This window comes from Thermobia domestica, chromosome 16 (genome assembly GCF_964235325.1).
Source record: "Thermobia domestica chromosome 16, izTheDome1.hap1.1, whole genome shotgun sequence".
Lineage (NCBI taxonomy): Eukaryota > Metazoa > Arthropoda > Insecta > Zygentoma > Lepismatidae > Thermobia > Thermobia domestica.
In genome coordinates this window covers 84,899,837-84,916,774 of record NC_137469.1, presented here as the reverse complement: position 1 = coordinate 84,916,774, position 16,938 = coordinate 84,899,837, and the positions used below count along the sequence as shown (strand labels likewise).

At 35.8% G+C, this 16,938-nt stretch overlaps 1 protein-coding gene across 1 annotated transcript in view; it reads right to left on the bottom strand.

The window, feature by feature from the left end:
• Positions 1–817: 817 nt before the first annotated feature.
• The window catches only part of Ifrd1 (Interferon-related developmental regulator 1), a 51,188-nt gene continuing 35,067 nt past the window's right edge, over positions 818–16,938 (bottom strand). Inside the window, exons 6-9 of the mRNA XM_081742705.1 lie at positions 16,464–16,707; positions 9,999–10,094; positions 6,198–6,320; positions 818–2,324 (exon numbers count right to left, since the gene is read on the bottom strand). Of these exons, the coding sequence (XP_081598831.1) occupies positions 2,238–2,324; positions 6,198–6,320; positions 9,999–10,094; positions 16,464–16,707 (550 nt within the window). The 3' untranslated portion in view covers positions 818–2,237. The remainder of the gene's footprint in view (positions 2,325–6,197; positions 6,321–9,998; positions 10,095–16,463; positions 16,708–16,938) is intronic.

Here is a 16,938-nt window from a genome sequence, read left to right as displayed (position 1 = left end):
TAAACTACTAGCAGAATTCCCTTTACAGGCACTACGGTCAGCCTATCATCAAGATACCTATTTTGTGAATGGAATTTCGTTCGAACGGAACGATGTATGTTGGGTTTGTTAAATGTTTCCACACTATACGATGGTATTCTCTGTGACGGATCGTGAGAGAAGTATCATCGGTAAAAATTTCAATCGCTACACTAATTTTTATATATACAAGAAGTAGGACGTTAGGTACGTTTCTTATCTTAGTTTGTAGTAATAACATAGGAACTTTTACCGAGTTGACTTCTCTCACGAGCCACCACTGGGTATTCTTATTAATTAAAGTCTTCGGCTTGCTGTATACTGTAGGCTAATATTATATGTAATCAAAAGCTCTAATTGTTTACACTTTCCTGTCCACCAACAACATACGATTAATAAAATATTAATGCTCAAATCTAAATATGGTAACTGTCTTTGCCCAATCTTGAAATAATTAATACATTTTTTTAAGTTGCAATTAGTCACAATAATTTTACATCAGTAAATTGTCTACACGCTAGCGACATCTATTGACATTAGACAGCAACACCTACTGTGTAACTTATTAGAAATTAGCATAACACACAAACTGGCGCGTTCCCTTTTATAATTAGGATTTAAAGTTAAATAAAAGTTTCAGTGCCTCTACAGATATTTTGCAGATGCCCACAGCCTTTCACAGGAAACAACACAAGCGGAAGGTCAGGAGATCTAATATGTCATGAAAGAACAGACATCATTTCTATAAAAGGGATCGGAATAAAGGAAAACAACTTCACATATGTAAATAAACTGCAACTGTCATTACCAAATATGTTTTATTCTTTTATCAAATTATTGGCATGGACAAGAAATACTACACACTATGGTACATACTGCAATAGGATTATACAATTCCATCTGCTCTGTTGTTTCATTTCATACATTATTTCGGGCTTCAGAAAAGAGTATTCATATTGACTGCAGGCTCCTTTCCAGCGTATAATTAAATTATTTACATAGTAAGAACACATTTAATTCACAGTTACAACTGTGAAGGAATAATAATTAAGAAACTAGAATAAAAACCACTCAAAACGAGCAGTTCAGGTTTCAGAATACAATTATACATGCACTACTATGTTACTAAACATTCTAGTAATACTCTGTACATTTAAAATATATTTACAATTTCATACATATTAACTGTCAGAATTAACAAACCATCCCATAGAATCAGTTCGAAAATTGGTTAAGTTTCCAAACATAGCTTTACATTTAAAGGAATATAATCATGAGCGTAAGGTATGTGCATTCGTGCTTACTGAAGTCAAAACTACAGATTAGATATAAGGAATATAATTAAATACTATAATATTGCAGAATATACTGAGAGAAATACACATATATGAACATATATATATATAGATATGAATGCCACTCATTCTAGCTTTGGAACTTCTTGTATAAAATAACAGACAAATTCTGACCAAAGCATATATTAACTAATAAATAATAGCGTTACAGTTTCGGCAAATTAACTTTGCCTTCATCAGAAAGTTAATTTACCGAAACTGTAACGCTATTATTTATTAGTTAATATATGCTTTGGTCAGAATTTGTCTGTTATTTTATATATATATATATATATATATATATATATATATATATATATATATATATATGTGTGTGTATGTGAGTGAGTAGTAAGTGTATAAGTATATGCGAGCGAACACAGTAAATACTAAAACATTATTTAAGAAGCAACGAATTAAATTAAACCAAAAAAATATAATTCTCCCTGTACATAAATCAATAAAGAACAACCTGAAACGAAAACGTATGGTAAATACCCAAAGGTACACCCCAACACAGAAACATCCAAAAAACGATTCGTGAACAAGAACCAGCTTATAATGGGAAGAAAATTATTTCAATTAAGAAGACATTGTGTATACTTGAAATTATGCTTCTCAGCCTCCCACGGAGTACCAAACATACTTCAATTGATGTTCACATGTTATTGCATGGAACTTTATAAAAGTTATAAAAAAAGAATGCTTAAAATAGTATAAAAACTTTTTCTTTAAAATATTTAGTACAAAGAATTGTACTATTCAACAAAAAAATCGATTTAAATTAAATCTATTTCCATTGATTCTGAAAGCCTGCTTTCATTTGTTATAATATCAATTAATCATTGGTGAATCCGTCTCAAACGGCACCTGCCTCCAGTAGCCTCAAAATGGAAAAACAGTTGAACGCTTGTCCCGGTTCTTCCCGCGTGAAATAGTCCTTGCTTTGAAAGCAGCTGCATTCATCAAATGCTGAAAACAAAATATTTCACTAATTATTCATTCATTATTATTTCATTAAATCTATTACCGTAAATGTTTTCCATGTTTCTCTTTTATAACTAAAATAATAAAAGGGATTCAAATGGACGAACGTTTTATGGATCTACATACCGAAAAAGTAAGTTTTTTATGTCCGTCCCGATATATGTACAGCGGGGGACACTTCTAAATGGTACAGCCATATGGAGATTTACGGCTAAGGTGTACCATTTAGAAGTGTCCCCCGCTGTACAATCCTGTTCGAAAAAACCTGACCACTCACCTCTGAAGAAAGAAAAATAAAAACTATCTCACATCTGGAGATAAATCAAAGAAATGTAGATTCTCTTTGTCCAATTGAGCTATTTATTTAGTCAAGGTATTATCATTTCCTACGTACAGTTGCTACAATATGGCGTTCTATAACGAGGTAGGTGGACAAGATTTTTTGAACAAGACTCTATACGCCTAGAGGCCAAACCTTTAATGTATTTGGACAAAGATTAGTACTTTTAGAAGAGTTTTCAGGAGGGCGTGTGAATATTTCCCTACCACCACAATATCGGTAGTTTACTGGGGGGATGAAAATCTAAAATTGTTATATATATATATATATATATATATATATATATATATATATATATATATATATATATATATATATATATATATATATATATATATACATATACAGAGTGGCCCATTTTAAACGGAAATATCTCGAAAACGGTTGAACATAAATGAATTGAACAAAAACTCAAATAGGAAATACTATGGGGCAAATCGAATAGTGATGTGATGCCCCCCAGGGCCGCTCTTCAAGGGGGCTGTTCCCCAACTTTAAAATTTTAAATGGAAATATGGGCCGACTGACACCTCGTTCGACAGATCTTTAAAAACTAAAAAGCAATATGGCAAAAGATTTTTCATATCGTTGAGTTTTACGTCCCACGTTTATGCCGGTTAGGCTAAAGGAGACGGTGATGACGAGTAATGAATGAAATGGTGGAATGAAGAAAGTAGGAGGAAACGGGAGAACCCACGAACACGGTGTCTGTCCACCACAAAGTTCACTTGGTGGGGGCTGAGATCGAACCCGGGACCCCAAACACCAGAGGTGATTTTTCATATCGGTCACCGTATTCAAAATGGCCACCAAGATATGTTACCTGTAGCACATAAACGTCCAGTGCCACTAATATGAAAACGGCTGAACATAAATGAACCAAACAAAAACTCAAATAGAAAGCCATGGGGCAAATCGACTGATGTCGCGGTGCCCCCCAGGGCCGCCTTTGATGAGGGCCCAGGCCCAAGTTAGAAATTTTAAACGAAAATATGGATCAAGTGATACCACGTTCAATAGATCTTCATACACTAAACAGAGTTGTGGCGAAAGATTGTTGATATGAGTCACAGTTTTCAAAATGGCCGCCAAGACATAGTGCCTGTACCAGATAAAACGTCCAGTACCACTGATATGAAAACGGTTGAAGATAATAACGGATGAACAGAATAAAACTCCTATAGGAAATCACAGAGGGTATTCACGGGTATCATTTCACGGATCGAAAATGCTACAACCGAGACGATTGACGTAAAAGTGCCATAATACAAAGGAGAAAATCGAATTCCTAGAAAATCATCGTTCCAACGTCCTCCGTAAGTCGGTGAAGCGGGACAGGAAGAAACGGTGAAATTGCAAAGGAGAACCTTAGCTTTTGCAAATTGTATCTACACAACAAAATTATCTGAAATGTTTATACGAGATAGATGTCTGTAATGGAAAAAAGTAGGTAAAATTCTTGTTAAATGGTACCTTCCATTTTAATTGCAGGCAATGATTTGTGCAAAAATTAATCAACTGAAATGCGAAACCAATTTGTTGAACAATGCAATTTTAGAACGATGTGTACAAACGTTGGTTTTGCTCAAAAGTCGTCTGCACAATATCGGTTCATTACAGTACCAGCCACTTGAACACCCAAGTGTTTCACACAAACCATACCGATTGCAAGTAAAAGTGGGGTTCTCATTTGAGACTTCACCATTCATTTCCGCTTCACCTACTTACGGAGGGAGATCGGAAAGATAATTTTCTGACAATTAGATTTCCTCTTTAGCATTATGTTACTTATAGTTTAATAATTATAATAATCTTTTTCTCCGTTGGATTGTTCTCGAGGCGTGGAATGATAAATATCCTCTGTGATTTCCTGTGACCTCGAGTTTTATCCTGTTCATTTATCTCCAAACGTTTTCATATTAGTGGTACTGGACATTATATCTGATAAAGGCACCATGTCTTGGCGGCCATTTTGAAAACGGTGACCCATATGAACAATTTTTTGCCACAACGCTGTTTAGTGTATGAAGATCTATCAAACGAGGTATCACTTGGTCCATATTTTCATTTAAAATTTCTAAGTTGGGCCTGGGCCCCCATCAAAGGCGGCCCTGGGGGGCACCGTGACAACATCAGTCGATTTGCCCCATGGGTTTCCTATTTGAGTTTTTGTTTGGTTCATTTATGTTCAACCGTTTTCATATTAGTGGTACTGGATGTTTATCTGATATAGATAACATATCTTGGTGACCATTTTGAATACGGTTACCGATATGAAAAATATTTTGCCACATCGCTTTTTAGTTTTTCAAGATCTGTCGAACGAAGTGTCAGTCGCCCCATGTTTCCATTTAAAATTTTAAAGTTGAGCAATGGGTCCCCTTGAAGAGCGGCCCTAGGGAGCACCGCGACATTACTATTCGATTTGCACCATGGTATTTCCTATTTGAGTTTTTGTTCAGTTCATTTATCTTCAACCGTTTTCGAGATATTTCCGTGGAAAGATTAAAAAGGGCCACCCTATATATATATATATATATATATATATATATATATATTGTTTATTCTTGAGGTAAGTTGATCTCAGTTTTACGACCTATGTATGTCTAAAATGATTTCATTATTATAATTACAACAACAATTTCTTTTACTTATTTATTCTGTCCATCTGTTCATTCATGTTTATCGAGATCTAAAGCCCAGACTAATTAATAAGTCGACATCAAATTTTACGAAATACTCGAAATATACGGATAATCTACTAGAGAACAAAAACAGAAAACAGCGACATTTGTTCTCTATTACGTTTACAAACTCTGCATAATTTTTCTGACACAATATCAGAACGAGTAAAACAGTATTTCTCCAACTCCTACACATTTAGAAAGGACCAATATTTCATCTTCTAAAGGAATGAAGCTTAAGAAACTAAGAGCTGGATTTCTTCTTTACATTTTCAAAGAAAAAAATGACCACATTTTAAATGATTAATGAAAGAGCAGCTTTTAAGTTCCGTCTCCTTAAGTTTAGAAACGACAGTTCACTGATGTGGTATTGTTTCAAAATGACTCCAATGATTTTCTTGATATTTTGACAATAAAAACTTCATTACTAGCCCTACAATATGCCATAATCAGTTTCTTTCTAAAAATAAAAGCTAGAAAGGCTGTTCTACTGATAGAGTAAGTTTTCTTCGAACGAAATTTTCCGAAAATGACTATTATAATTTTATTTATATTTAACTGCAGAAAGAAATACGGAGAAACGTTGAGAAGTACATTCTGTGATACTTGTAGATTTTGCAAACTTGATCATTCAACAGTAAGACCTCTGTTGCACTTGATGGGAAAACGGTAAACTTTTTTTTTAAACAATGAAGTATTTACATTTCTCGGAGCTCATATCCGCTGTGCATGCATCATCAAGCTGAACGTCCATACCTGTCCGGCTCCAGCCCATCACGACCTTAGTGACCCAAAAATAAAAACTAATTAATTTAAGGAAGGGGAAAAACTTACTCTTTCCAGCTTGGAAGCCTTCAAACATGCTCCATTTATGGGTGAAATTCGTGCTCCTAGTTCGAAAATTTCCCGCACCAACTCATTTTCCGTCAGATGTAAGTTCATCCCTGAACCCAAAACCTGTAACAAACAGAATCACTGATTGTACAAAACAGCATAATCGTATTACTTTGTATGTATAAGAAGTTTGAACTAGCTCTAGTAATATATAAGAATATGTATTGTACTAGTAGTGTAAAGAATTGAAAATATTACCACGTCATAAAGGGAAATAATAATAATAATAAACCTATTTTAACTTCAGTTTTGAAATACTTATATTAAAGGCGCCTTTAGTTAGCATAGTAGTACCATTACTGCATTATTTTTCTTTTTAAAGCATGTCTACTCTCGTTCCACATATTTAATTCGAACATGGTGGTAACTAGATCCCAAATTTTTATGTAATATCAACACCTAAAATATACACGTAGGTAACAACAATGTTTGAAATATGTACTATAAATGTTTATTTTTAACATTATTTTAAAAGACTTACAAAATAATGCTTACATTACATGTTGTTCTGCGATGTACATTCAGATATTAACCACAGTTTGAATACATTTAATTATTTAATTTACAATGTCACCATCAGCTACATTTCCAATTGTTCGTTGTCCACATTTTTTTTCACTCAAGGAGTACTTACAAAAATTCAAGTTACCTTTAATCTTGGGACAGGCACTGTTTGAGTGTCGCCGATTAGACAATATGTTCTTGTAAGCAGGGAAACTTTTGCAAAAAGTAACTGAAGCATACTTCAGGAGGTTAATGTGGATGGGAGAAATGCTATTAGAGGGTTAACTGTTTCACCATTGAGAATGAGGCTCCCTGTCAATAAGCTGTTCTAACCTGGATTCCTTTCCGTCACTGCGTCAAATTTTCTTCGAACCGTCTCTCCCACATCATCTTCGACAGTAGACATTTTTTCCCCCTACATCCTCATATATATATTCATGGCTTCTAGGAGAGAAACCCCAACAGCTTGAAGTTTGTTGATGCTTGTAGCAATTCTACTAAACTTGCTGTTTATGTATGCCATATCGCACGCAAGTTCGGAATGCTTCAAGAGATTTTAAGCAGTGCGTACCGATACAGCTGAGTCCACCAAAAATGAGTCAAGCACAGATTTGACTTCTTCAAACTGTTCGTTGTAAAACTGCAAATGCTCCATGTAGTAATAATAGGGGCCAGAGGAAGTGGTATGCCTGGCGACTGTTCCTTGTAAAATTGCACACGTTGTGGTGTCTTCAAAAAAACATTTTTTGTGGAAGAAATAGGTTGGTTGTCCTCCGGAAACTTGGCTATCACCACCTCAGCAACGCATTGGACAGCATGTGCCATGCAAGTGAAGTGGATCAAATTAGGATAAAACACTAAGTGCCGTAATACCTTTTAACATGTATGACGCACTATCTGTGTACGTAAGAATTCTCTCTGCTTGTACGCCATTCGGATACGACACTTGAAAACTATTATTCATAAATCGTGCTATGTGGCATGATTTGTACGCTCCATAACTTTGCATGCAATGAAATGTGGTGTAGATGGAGAATCAGCAGTTAGTTTTCCAACTACGAAATTAGCAACATATCGTCTCAAAGCATCAGTTCTCTCATCGACGGAAATCCATACATTGGAACTGCCTACTTCTGGCCTAATTGATTACAAAGCTTCTTTGTAGGAAACTGGAAGATATCTTTTTCGAAAAGTTGACTCTTCAGGAACTTTACGGTCACAATATTTTTCAAGGAAATCCCAGAACTTCAATTCTTGACTTTTGTTCCAAGGGATGTTTGCTGCAATCATCAATTTGCACATTTCCTTGTACCGAATGCACAATCCTCTTGCATCTGAGTTAGTAGAACTTGCATCTTTTCTCTTTCGTAATTAATTATTTTTCACATGAAGTGAAGTGTGAATATGCTGCTCTGAGATTCCATAGTGCATCCAACTTTTCTTATCGCACACTCGACAGAAAACAACTTTGCCATAGGTGGGAAATGCATCACCGACTGCTATCCAAGAGCACTTCTGAGACGACGAGAAGGCAGGCGGGAGCCATTCTGGCCTTGTACAACTGAAACACGGATTAAACACAAAGGCAAGCGCTTCTTAGAATTCCAATGGTTAAAATGAAAACCCGACGAATCATAGATATCAAATCCTACGCTTTAGTTAACAATGATTCCATTACGATTTGTTATCGCCGGCTGCAAAAATAAAAACACTCACAACAGAGTAGGGACGAACGGTAAGTACAGCTTTGAACTTGGCGCCTTCTATTGATGATTCTTTTCGTTCGGTGTGTGTTGATTGCCTCTCCCTGTTGCCCAGTTAGTGAGCTGGAAACTAAACCACTGTCGAGTCCTAACCTAAATGTATGATGCGGTGAATCGAAGAACTGTTATGAACATATAATGAAGGCAAATTCAACTTTAAAGTTAGTGTATTGTCGGAAGCTAAAATTACTTTTTATCGATCACACCAACATGTAACGCCAAAAGTCCAATGGATTTTCATCTTAACTGTTTAGTGCAAAGAATATTTCTTATTTTAGGAATACGTAACACTAACTATATACAAAACTACATGAACTGACATAGAATAAAGGGGTACTTCCGGTTAACGTTGAAAATTGAAATTTGGTATGATTGTAGCTTTTCGGGACTAACTCACAGAAAAATTGCCAAAAATGAATAGTTTTAATTTTTAGGGAGTCTAAAGGGAGAATGAAAAAATTCTCCATATTATTTAAATTGACTTTTTTTTATGATCTCATATTCTAGGTACCTGGAATTGTAGTATAAACTTGAAACTCCGTATGCTTGTACGTTTTCGTTAGCGTTACCCAAGTAAATCACCAAAAATAATAATAATAAAAAAAAATCAACTTTACAGTGGTTTCATGAGGAACTGAAAAATCTTTCCCACGTTATTTATATGGGACATCTTCTACACCCTAAAATGTTCAGGCACTTTCGGTAGGATCAGAACGATGAAATTTGGCATGATTGTAGCCTTTCGGGACTAACCCACAGGAAAATTTCCAAAAGTTAATATTTTTAGTTTTTAAAGGGTCTAAAGGGGGACGAAGGATTTCCATGTTATTTAAAAGGCTTTTTCTTGGGATACAAAATTTTGACTTTTAGATAGTTGAAATAGGAAAAGAAACTTAAAATTCGGTAAAATTGTGGGGTTAAGAGTTGCGAGACCGTAGGTCCAGCAAAGGCAGGGATCTGGGAGCGAAGCCCCTACCCAAATTCAGGAAATATTAAGAGCAAATGCAGGAAATTCACTCTTGATGCAAATGCTGATACACGAGATGCGAGGTTGTAGGCCGAACAAATGCGGGGGTCTAATAATGCGTAATATAAAACCTGAAAAATTTGACTGCTGGACAGGCGAGAACCTGAACTCAAATCTCTCAAGCACCAAAATGAAAACTTCGTGTCGCTAATGGATTAATGCTACAGCACCCAACCGACGAATGCGAGTTCGAATTTTCAATAATCAGACTATCCGAGTTTTCAGTAAGAAGTGTTAGCAGTGTACGAGTAGTCATGGACAACAGAAAAAGCAGTAAAGCGTTCAAGTGGGCAACCGGCATTTTTCCTTATTTTCCTTCATTTTGAAGGAATACTACCTCCTTTTATGAAGAACGGTTCCCAAAAGTATATTTTTCTAGCACCTTTTGACTAAGATTTTTGTATACTTTAAAGTTTATATTAGAAACACACACAAAACATTATTTACCTGGCAAAACGCATCATACTGCTTCTTGCGACACCATGAATTAAGTGACAGTAGTTCCTGTCCAAATTTCACTTGTATATCAGGAGCCTCGCCTTCCTATAAGAAACGAGAATCTGCATTTTAGAAACTATTTGCTTTTATTTATGATAATAATGCTTACTTTACAGTAAATATGTTTTAAAGTATAAAGATATATATATATATATATATATATATATATATATATATATATATATATATATATATATATATATATATATATATATATATATATATATAAGAATACAAGAAATAAAACCTGAATTCTTGGTATAAGTTACCTACAATCTTTTATTTATTTGTTTTTTTAATAAATGAAAAAAATAAGACTATGTTACATCAAGTCCTCTACAGGTGAGAGAGACGCTAAGCACCGAACTCAAAAGCGGAAGAACGTATGACTTCAGAGAATGTAATTGTTAATGCATTGGCACGGTAAATTGAGACCCGGGTTCTCGGTCTCGGTATAGTCATGCATCTTTCATTCTTTGTTTACTATTCTTTTCTTTTGTTTTCCTAAAATTCTGAGCAATAATTAAGAAACTTGAAAACGCTGTTGCTAAAATGTTTTAACTTGTGGACAAGCTTCTTACAGTGCTCAATAACATATTCAAGCAGATTCAGAAGGGCAGTAATACGAACGAACGCTTCATATTTTCATCTTCTAGAGCAATAGAAGTAAAAAACATGCGTTTCTGCTCGGGGCCAGTTTTAAATCTTACACCCATTTATACACGCACGCACCCATTTATACACACTAATAAAGCGCAATGCAACATGTGATCTTCGTTAATAAAAGTTTGTGAATTGCAACTATCTTGTGTTGCATTGTGTTGAGTAATAGCAGTGTTCCAGGTGGTGCAGGAAGGATTCGTGGAGATATCTCCACGGTTAGATGGAGCAAATATATCGAGAGCAATAATATGTACGCTGCTGACAGCATAGAGAGCGTGATAAGACACCAGACAAGGGAAATAGTGAACGGAAGCCAAGTGTAGGTGAGAGTGATAATCAAGAACTGAAGACAATTGGCACAAAACTGTAAAGTTAATACGGCACTCACTCAGAATCTGGAACCTCTCTACAATCACAGTCCGAGAGAGCTCTATAACCTCAATATTCGCAGTTGGGTTGATATTTCGAAACCTCTTATCTCCGCCCACCTACGTGGCAACGCAAAGATGGTGCTGATAAAAATGGACCAATGCTGATTATAAGATGGTCCGATACGTCATTTCCTTCCTTGGTTTCAACAATACTAATAATAATCTGGCGGAACAGCGCTTAGGATCCATAGCCTACCCGTCGGCTTGTGGCACTCATGTCTTTGGGTGATGTGAGGTCAGCACATCAGCTTCCCTGGACCGGAGTTTGTTACTTCTTTCAAGTAGTTTCCAATTGTCCTCACCACATTGGGTGGACGCAACAATGCCATCATCTCGTGAGTACGAAGTCACATATCTTTCCTCGAACCAAACCTAGCACTACTTGGCTTCGCTGATTTCACGAGAAGCGGCATTCCAGTGCGATTAGGACCTGTCACTTTTCAACAATGCACCGAGTTTATATACGGCAGACTCCCGAAAGGGATATGCTCAGGACTGCCCATTTCCTACCCTTGAACATGGAGACAGTTTTAAGCATCAATTCCATGGTCACTATTATTACTCTCAAAGAATGAAGTGATTGCATGGACATTTTAGATTGCATATAGAAATTGCGCCCTAACGATGTCGCAGTCATCCAAGATGATAACGCTTCGAGATTTGTTTCAGATGTTCTTTGTGAACATCAGGTTGAACTTAATCTCCTCTGGCCTATTCAATTCCCGAACTTAAACATTTTTTTGAAGATATATGGTCAATTTCAGAGCAGATTTCCTCCGTCATTGCTGAACTAGTAAATTTCCCTGCAGCGGAAAAAAAAATTGTTTTTCATTCATTTTTAAATAATCCTTATTATAAATACACACTGCACTATAAAACGTGTTACGGGAAGTAAAGTCCAACCTGAAATTTGGTGGTTAATAACTCGGAAACTAAAGGCCACCACTTGACCACATTTGAAATGTAGGTAGACCTTAACACGTTTAATATGCGTATGAAATACCATGATGTGTAGGCATTTGGTTCTTAAGTTACTGGCTATCAAACTTTTCTTACCGATCGTTATTTTGGGAATTTCGTTATTTCACTAACTCCAAACTCGAATTAGGTGGTCAGCAACTCGAAAACGAATGATCTCTATACCGTAATATTTCATGAACGTATTACGCTACGCGATATCCACCATCATACCAAATTTCTCGATTTCACTGATTTCAAACCGAACTTTGATGGTCAGTAAGTCGAAAACTAAGCATCTCTATACATACTATGCTTGAATGTGTACAGTCCGCAGAAAAACAAAACTGCAACATGAGCATGTAAGTTTGTGAAACTACGCCTAATAACGCAGGGAACCAACATAATGTCTAAGTGGCACGAATAACGCCGGGAGAAACCTCGGCGTCCTCCCCTGCACACTTATTTTGGAGCAAGACTTCGTCGTTTCACAATAAACGTACATGCTCATGTTGCAGGTTTTTTGCTGCGGACTATACAATGCTCGTCAAATTTTATCACCATACCAAACAGGTCAAGATCAGACGAGTTGTATCGATAGTGACTTAGTAAAATTTCTTTGTTTCACGAAGTCCAAATCCAAGGTCAGAGTTCAATAACTGGAGAACCAATGATTTGTATAACACATTATTTCATGTTAAGTATTAAGCTACACATGGTCTACTATCATACCAAATTTTTTATCAAGATCGGATTAGTAGCATCGATAGCGTATCACTTTTCATTAAACCGAATCTCAAATTTAATGGCCAATAACTCGGGAACAACGGGCCTCACACCAGATATTTCATACGTGTACTAAGCTCGTGAAGTTCTATCACCATCCCAATTTTGGCCAAGGTTGGATGAGTTCCATCGATCGCGTACGATATATATTGTCTTGATTTTTTAAAAGAGAAAAAATCAAATGAAGAACGATAACAGCGTTGAACTGCATGAATAATCAATTATTCCTCTGACTTCATTTTATCGGTGAACTTGACAATACGAGTGAGGTTGATTTTTAAAAAATACATAGTATGTTTGATATTTCCCGGTCTGGCCATCTTGCGAAGGTCCTAAAATCTAAGCCATTGAGACCCCAGCCGGAAGATCATGGAGTTCATGAAGTTGTTGCAGCTATTAACGAGTTACATCATCACACATACGAGATCATTATAATTAGCTGGATCTCTAAATGTCAAGGAATTGAAACAAGCAAATGATATCACAAGGTTAACAGTGTTGTCAAACCAACAAAGTTTTAGTTTCTCAAATAGCACTACAGTAGGTTATTACATATTTCAAATTTACATGTGAAAGGAAACATATAATATTACATTTGTCATACGGTGTTGCAAATTAAGGATGCTACGGTATCATAAATAACCAAATTCTAATGGCCTCTAAAGCAGTAACAGCGAAAATGAGACATGCGGAGCACTGCACATCCCAAGTACTTTAGTAATATTAGAATTAGGATTAATTTCTGGATGTCGGCATCTAGCCCATCACGTATATGTGGGATGACGCGTCTCGGCGACCACACTATCCGATGAAAGGGAAAGATGGAAGGATTGGGAAAGGAAGGAAGCGGCCTGGGACCACTGTTAGGTACCATCCCGGCATTTGTCTGGTGTGAATGAGGGAAACTCAGGAAAAACCTCTCAAGATCGCTGGCCTGAAAAAGCTGGTACACTTTTTACACAGGAATCGAATAAAGTACTTTAGTGTCTAATACTATAATCATAATGACGACTTTCGAATGAATACGAAAGAAGTTAAAAGAACTGAAAATTTTTAAAAGCATGTTTCGAAAAACTGCTTAGATAAGTACCTCATTCAATTGCATAGAAGAATCTAAATAAATGTGAAGATCACAATGGCGTTTACAGCAATTTGATATTTCTAACCGCTTTGGAGATATGGTAAAAATCGTTCAAGCTTACAATATTGCTTAAAATTATGTAACTCCGAGAACTTATTGTAATTATACCTACCAAAAGGATTGTTGTAATGTTATAGAAGATAAGTAAATCAAAAATTGTTTCAGAAAGTTCCCACAAACACGCAATTTTAAGCAATATATATATATATATATATATATATATATATATATATATATATATATATTTCATATCTCCAGAATGGTCTAGGTATCAAAATGCTGTAAAGAGCATTACGATCTTTATGTATATTGAAAACCATGTACGTAATACGATGCGATATATATCAATAAGTGTATCTATCGAAATGCAGTCATCTGAGAAGAAAATCTAATTTTCAGTTCCTTGTCCCTTTGTTTGTACTTGCTCGAAATACCGACGCAGTATTCGATATTACAGTACATTTCTCGATGTTTATGATATTGCCGAGTCCTTAATTTGCAACACTGTATGACAAATGTGGTATTGTATGTTTTCTTTTTACATGTAAATTTGAAATATGTAATAACTTGACGTAGTGCCATTTGAGGTATTACTACTTTGTTAGGTTGGCAACACTGTTAACCTTGTAGTATCACAGAGTACGTAAAACAATGTCCCTTACTAGTATTTTCATGATTCAACTCTGATGATGATGTCCAACCTGCAGTAAATGAAAAACTTCAGGAGTTCATCTCTTTTGGGCATACAACAGTTGGTTTCCCGCTAGCACAAGTACGTTAACGTGCAAGCAAGGAAATTAGATTAAATTATAAGCATGTAAATAGTATTCATTTTCTCAATATTTCATCACTTTTTTTCTTTCTTTTGATTATATCTTCTTTTCGGATAGGATTCAGTTCGCCAATATTATGTACTGTTTGATACTAATGGTGAAAATTTAGTTTGTTAAATTTGTAATTTAACCGGCTCGCATTCTTCATTGATAAACTTCTCTAGATATAACAGTTTCATAATTTCCTTAATTATTCTTACTAGTTTATGCAATTACTGAATACCACTTGGACTTCCGAGCTTTTGACTTTTCCCTGGAGTATAAAAGCAGGATGCATCAGGGGAAAGATAAAAGGAACGAACTTACCAGGCTACAACAGTCCTGAAGACGTCTTGTTAAAAACAGATCAATCATTACATGATAGACATGCAGATTACGTTCTGGCGAGATTAATTTGCGCATTCTTTTGTTCTTTGGTGGTAGATTGCCAACTTACTTGATATTTTCAATATTATGCCAATGCTTACAAATTTTGTAATAACTGTTTGCAATTCATCACCACCTAACAATCACCGGGGGCGCGGTAGCTTAGTGGTAGAGCGTTCTCCTCCGGTGCTTGGCGTCCCTGGTTCGATCCCAGCTCGCGCCGTGTGGACTTTCTGGTGGACAAACACCGTGTTCATGGATTTTCTCGGGGTTCTCCCGTTTCCTCCAATTTTCTTCATTCCACCATTTCATTAATTTCTCACCATCACCGTCTCCTTTAGCCTAACCGACATAAGCGTGAGACGTAAAACTTAAAGATTTCATTTCATTTTATACCTAACCATCTTCTCCCCTCCTCCCTTTTTTAATGAATAAACAAATTTTCAAACACGAGTCTTTCTACTTCATTCTTAACCCCTTAATATTAAAATAGTAGGAGGTCTCCTTAAATAATCTGTGTATATAAAGTAGGTATTTTGTGTTAAATTTGTATCTCGTTACATTTAAGGGAAGTAGATTTAAAAAAAAAAAAAAAAAAAAAAAGTATATGGACGCATATAATTAAAGTAACAGTTTTACGTTAAAATTCTTTAAATTGATTTTCCTTTAGTTAACACAGTCCAGAAACAATTTACTATACTGTACCAATCTATTTAACCCAGCGAGAAGTTTTCGAAAGCCACTCCTGCTCGCTTCTTCGGTAGCTCAATGTGTGAAGAACAATGTAATCGCTGAACTTACATATTGTCCACCATTAACTGAAAATAAAACGCACATAATGGTAGCTGATCAACTAAAAATTTTTCTACCACAAGTGTGTACCGAAAATATCACAAAAAACTTGATAAACTAAACAATTTAAGAAGTACATCAAGTCAAAATATCACTTGATGATGACACTAATCTTCAGACTGAGCGACAGAGGAAGAGAGCAGAGTGGCTCTCGAAAACTTACCACTGCGATACGCACATTGATACTGTAAGGGTAGTTATATTCTTAGTTAATACTCATATAATTATTGCAGGAATGAGGACGTCTATCACGAACTCGGAAACTGGATCTTCTCAGAAATAAGACCATACTGTAACCTATTACTCAGGTCTTAATTCTGAGAAAACAGAACGAAGTGAAAATCCGAATTCTCACACGTCCTCATTCCTACATTCTTCAACTTACTTCAACGGCGCGAAGTATATCCCTGAAACTCGAGCGCTGCTGTTTTCGATCTTTCTTGGCCCGATATTTATGAGAATCTGTTGCCAACTGATGAAGCTTCTCACATAATTCAGGTGTCGCATCTTGTTCAAAATCTTCATTGTGAGCTCTCCCTAGTTCATATATCACAGCAATAGTTTCTCCTGCTGTAATACGTAGATCCAGATTTGGAGAATCCAGCAACTCCACTATACGTGACAGTTGGCTAGAACAAAGGAAATGCACAGTTACGTAAAATTTACATATTATCTGTAACATTACAAGGTATCAAGCTTTAAGCCTCCCATAGTAAAAAAATCCAATTCAACAACTGCCAACATACAAAGCATGAAACTATATTAACCACAAATCAAGAACTAAACGGCGTGACAAACATCTTGGCATTTGAAGGCGGCACTCCAAGTTCTCTTTAAATGCTACTAACAAATGAGAGGCC